The sequence below is a fragment of the Cicer arietinum genome, chromosome 3 (genome assembly GCF_000331145.2).
Source record: "Cicer arietinum cultivar CDC Frontier isolate Library 1 chromosome 3, Cicar.CDCFrontier_v2.0, whole genome shotgun sequence".
NCBI classification, from domain to species: Eukaryota; Viridiplantae; Streptophyta; class Magnoliopsida; order Fabales; family Fabaceae; genus Cicer; species Cicer arietinum.
The window spans coordinates 64,076,614-64,082,058 of record NC_021162.2 but is presented as its reverse complement, the minus strand read 5'-3'; the positions used below and the strand labels follow the sequence as shown (position 1 = coordinate 64,082,058).

At 33.3% G+C, this 5,445-nt stretch overlaps 1 protein-coding gene across 1 annotated transcript; it reads right to left on the bottom strand.

Annotated features, from left to right (window-relative positions):
- Positions 1-647: 647 nt before the first annotated feature.
- LOC101505971 (uncharacterized) lies at positions 648-5,172 on the bottom strand. The gene is made up of 3 exons (XM_004493277.3): positions 4,854-5,172; positions 4,113-4,631; positions 648-754 (listed from the first exon to the last, which is right to left on the bottom strand). The coding sequence occupies exons 1-3, from the start codon at positions 5,170-5,172 to the stop codon at positions 648-650; spliced, it is 945 nt and encodes a 314-aa protein (XP_004493334.3).
- Positions 5,173-5,445: the final 273 nt, after the last annotated feature.

The window sequence follows — 5,445 nt, the reverse complement described above, 5'->3', positions numbered from 1 at the left end:
TAACATGTTACGCGTGAAAAAAATTTAATTCAAAGACATCATAATTATTATAATATTATTAATATATTTTAACAAATTTTTATATGGTAATTTTTTTGTCATGAAATATACAAAATGATATGTTTAAATTAAATCTCATAATTTAAAATTATAATTATACTATTTTTTTGCAAAAAAAAAACTAATTATAATATACTAATATTTTTAACACACTCTTTTGTCACAAAATCTCTAAATTGATATGTAATACATTAAATATTATAAAAATTTAAATATATATTACTAGATTCAAATGGTTAATGAACTTCGGTTAAAAATGAATTGTTAGAGATAATTCAAATTCAAATCTTGACTAGAACAATAATTGATCATATTTTACTTATTTCTCGATCAAATTCTAGATTATCAGTGTCTTATTTCTATGAGAATCAAAAAATTTAAATTAAAAAAAATATATATATTTTAGGTTGACATATATGTTAGTGAAATCATATTCAATAAAATCTCTTACTTTAATGCATGAAATACTATATTACAATTAAGAGAGCTAGTTAACCTTGGAACATATATGAGATTAGTGGTAAATTGAGGTAAGTAAAGTACATCAGTTAGTAAAAATTGTTATTAAAAAATACACTCCCAGCAAATTACGCCATAACCATGGAGCCATTTAGCAATTTAATGGAAACATGGGCAATACGTTTAAAAGATTGAAGCATATTAGTAGAAAAGCAGACATGATATGCTCCTGTATCTGTAAGACTCATAATTTTAAAGTATACTTTATGTATTTTTGTGTATTTTGGATTTTGGCTCGGAGACTTTTTAGCCAAAGTTAATAATATTTTGGAGTTTATATGATCAAAAAGATATTTTGATGCCGTTTAGAATTACTCGTCGATAAATAAATTAAATTAACTGCGGTGAATCCTTTACGAAGAATTTAATGCGTTATGGGTGAAATGGAAATTTAACAAATATCTAGTTATTTTGAGATATTTGTTAGAAGTTATTAATATATATATATATATATATATATATATATATATATATATACCTATGGAGGGAAAGAAGAAAGAAAAGGAAATAGAAAGGAAGGAAAAAGAAAGAAAGGAAAAGGGAAAGAAAGAAAATCAAGATCCATCTACTTCCTCGGTCGCGTGACCACCCATTCTTAAGTTCGAGAATTGAAACCCAAGGCTAGTGGGTGAGAAAGATCAAGTTCCCAACTCCTTCCTTCTTCCCGGATTCAAAAACGGTGTTATGGATTTCAAAACCGTCAAACACAAACCTCCCCGTTTCATCTAGATCTAAGCTTCGTTTCGCGAAGATATAGAAGGGAAAGTTGCTCACTACCACGCTACGGTGCTAGGGAACCAACTTTGGAGGCGACGTTGCGAGCGAAGATTTTACCGGATTTACTCGCGGTACCGAAATCGAACGTGAAAGCTAACGTAAAGGTAAGGGCTCCTTCCAAACTTCTAGTTTGCATTTAGGGACTTATATGTGGTTGTATGGAAAAGAATTTTGTTAGGGTTTGAAGTGTTGATTTGGGGGAAAATAAATCTAAGGCTTTATGGGTAAAATCTTAGAGTTAGGTTTTGGTTATGTTGATGAATGTTTCGTGGAAAATGGATTTATACTCATTTATATATGATTTTGAGTAAATGAAACTTGTTGTGTTTGAGTGGTGGATTGTGTTGATTTGTGTTCGCCATATTTGACGTGTTCTTAATTAATACTGATGAAATTTGATATGTGTATGGTTGAATTTTGTGGAGAAATGAATTGATGTGTTTTGGTGTGGATCGTGGATTGAATTTGATAATATGTTTGAGTTTGTTTTGTGTGGAATTTGAAAACCATTAGAGTTAAACGAGTATTAAGAATGGGGAATCTCTTAATGTCTACGTTTACTTAATGTTGTCGTGAAAATCGTTTAAGTTAAACGAGTATTAAGAATGAGGAATCTCTTAATGTCTTGTTACTTAATGTTATCGTATGATTTTGAGAAAATGCGATTTGATGTGTTTGAGGGGTATGTTGTGATCATTGTGTTCTTCGTATTTGACGTGTTTATAATCAATACTTATGAAATTTGATGTGTATGGTTGGATTTTGTGGTGAAATGAATTGATGTGTTTTGGTGTGAATCGTGGATTGAATTTGATAATATGTTTGAGTTTGTTTTGTGTGGAATTTGAAAATCATTTAAGTTAAATGAGTATTAAGAATGGGGAATCTCTTAATGTCTTGTTTACTTAATGTTTGTTTTGTAAATCGTTTAAGTTAAATGAGTATTAAGAATGAGGAATCTCTTAATACCTTTGTTTCCTTAACGTTTGTGGTGAAAATCATTAGAGTTAAACGAGCATTAAAAATGGGGAATCTTTTAATATCTCAGTTTACTTAATGTTTGTAGTGGAAATCGTTAGAGTTAAATGAGTATTAAGAATGAGGAATCTCCTAATATCTACATTTACTTAATGATTGTCGTTCGAATTGTAAGAGTTAAATGAGTATTAAAAACGGGGAATCTTTTAATATCTGCCTTTACTTAATGGTGTTTGTCCGTGAGAGACTGCACGAGTGTTTGTCCGTGAGAGACTACACCCTGATAAATTGTGTTTGTCCGTGAGAGACTGCACAAGTGTTTGTCCGTGAGAGACTACACCCTGGTAAATTGTGTTTGTCCGTGAGAGACTGCACAGGTGTTTGTCCGTGAGAGACTACACCCTGGTAAATAGTGTTTGTCCGTGAGAGACTGCACATGTGATTGTCCGTGAGAGACTACACCCTGGTAAATTGTGTTTGTCCGTGAGAGACTGCACAGGTGTTTGTCCGTGAGAGACTACACCCTGGTAAATTGTGTTTGTCATTGCAAAACTATTTCGAAGCTCATGATGTTGTAGTGATTGCGTTGAAATTGCTAAGTGTTGTGTATTGACATTGTGTGTAAGAGTGATGGATTGTAAAACTATTTCGAAACTCAATTTGTCGTAGTGATTGTGTGAGAATTGCTAAGGGTTAAGGTTTGGAGTTGTGTATGAATGTGATTGGATTAGTTTATGTATTTTTGGAAGGATAAGTAGGGAAATCAACTTCCCAATCGATTTGATGAGTTGCAGGGACTTTTCTAAATTGGCAAAATCGATTTGCCAATCGATTTTGTAATCTGTTTTTCAAAACCATTTAAGAAATCGATTGGCCTTAAGTCGGGAACTCAACAAAACTGACAAAATCGATTTGGGAATCGATTTGGCCATGCAGGAGCTCAGCAGAACTGACAAAATCGATTTGGCAATCAATTGGCTCAGTAGAAATTCTTATTTTGAGTTAGATAATCGATTGCTCAATTGATTTATCAATGTTTTAGTCAGTTATGTATTACTTGATGGATTGAGAACTTTATTTTGATTTCATTTTTAATTGGCAAGCATTATATGAACTTTTAGCATATGGGAAATCCTTTTAAGGTGCATGCTTAGTTGAAAGGTTATTTTGTGCATTTAAAAACTTAAATGTTATGTGTTAACTGTTAATTTCGGTTGGTGACCCTTTACAACTATTATGGAAATCTGGGTTTTGCCCTCAGATGAGAGTCAGGACGATCCTACCGATTCGTACCTTACGGATGGGAATGTAGATGAGAATGCTTGACTGGAGCTATGTAGGAGGATCTCGCGGGGCGCGTGGAGATCACTCAGGGTGTATAGTTTTTTTTGGTAGAATGATCAGATTAGGTTGATGTATAGGGACTAGACGTCTTTCTTTTTGGGTCACAGTTATTTTAATTTGGAAAAATGTACCTATACTAATATTATATGTTTGACATTTTATTATGATGGGGTCTATGTACCACTTTTGAAGTGTAAATACTTTGGATTCGTATTTCAAAACTTTTCCGCTGCTTGTAAATTTTGTTGACTTATTTGTCGTTATGTTACGACTTAAATATTTATTCAAAGGTATTTTACTTAATTATTCTTTGTTTCCTGAGTTTGTTTTTGAAAAAAAAATACACCATCGCTTTGAAAATCGGGGTGTTACAGTATCCATGAGCCAAGAATGATTGAATAATAAATTCAAAACTTGATGCGATAAAGGATTACCTGAAATAGGGGAGGACGAATTTTGAAGGTGATTAACAGTGGTGGAAGATGAATCACTATAAGCTTGCAACAATGCTAATAAAGCATTTTGTTGATCCAAGGTAAAACCTAGGGAGCCAACTTCAACATCAGATCTGATGTTTTCATTAGCACTGCCATTAGCATCATGATCTTGAGAGGTAGATGAACAATTGTTAGAAATAGAACTGAGTCTTGGATAGTTAGGAGGATAACCGTGTTTCTTAAAACACACATCCACAGTATGACCAAGTTTATTGCAGTGAGAGTAAATCTTGTACCCACGACCACAACTACCATATGTGCGACCACCGGTGGAGGAAGAACCACATCCAGAACTACGACCAGAATTAGAAAGAGCAACAACAAATTTTGGTTCCTCAGTAGGATTAAAGAATTGTCGTTCTTGTTGTATAAGCATACAAAAAACCTTACTCATATGAGGAATTGGATCCGTTAACATTATTTGAGACCGAACAAGTGAATATTGCTCATTAAGACCTTTAAAGAAACGAATTACATAATCATTTTCCCGATAATCATGAATTTGTGTTAATAAGGTGCAAGAACATTAGAGGCTACAAGAACATGTAGGTAGAGGTCAAAAATTATCAAGTTCTTGCCAAAGCTTTTTCAAACGAGTAAAGTAATTACAAATAGTGGAATCACCTTAACGGAGAGGAAATATTTCTTTTTGTAAATCTGAGATTCGAAAAACATCACCTTGATAATATCTATCCTTTAATTCCTTCCAGATTCCAGTCGCAGATTCCATCCACATGATACTTTGGGCAATTTCTAGATCAAGAGAGTTGGCAATCCATGACATGACCATAATGTTACAACGACCCCAATCAATAGAAAATCGATCAGAGTTTGAATGGCGATTTAAGGTTCCAAGAACGAACCCAGACTTGTTCCTGGATCGGAGAGCAATGAGCATGACACGAGACCAGGTGTGGAAGTTGATGTTATTAAGCGACGAAGAGACGTGTGCAAGGCCCGGATTATCACTTGGGTGCATGAAGTAGGGATCGAGCATATCATGTTGATAACTTCGATTTCGATTTGAAGATTTCTTGGTTTGGTGATGAATCTGAGATTGATCATCAGATGAAGAAGAAAGGGGAGAAAAAAAAATTTGTCGCAGAGGAATGGAGAATTAGAGGCACAAAGGAAGAAGATGAACGAGAAATCACTATAGATTTGCTACTAATACCATGTTAGTGAAATCATATTCAATAGAATCTCTTACTTTAATTTACAAAGGGAATTTTCTCTTTTTATATTAAGAGAATAAACTGAAAGAGAAAAA

Excerpts from the sequence above, each read along its gene's own strand:
- LOC101505971 (XM_004493277.3), bottom strand. The coding sequence starts at position 5,172 with ATGCTCGATCCCTACTTCATGCACCCAAGTGATAATCCGGGCCTTGCA. Across the intron at positions 4,632-4,853 it reads AAAGGATAGATATTATCAAG|GTCTTAATGAGCAATATTCA; the intron begins GTGATGTTTTTC and ends GTTTCTTTAAAG. Across the intron at positions 755-4,112 it reads TTCGTCCTCCCCTATTTCAG|ATACAGGAGCATATCATGTC; the intron begins GTAATCCTTTAT and ends TGAGTCTTACAG.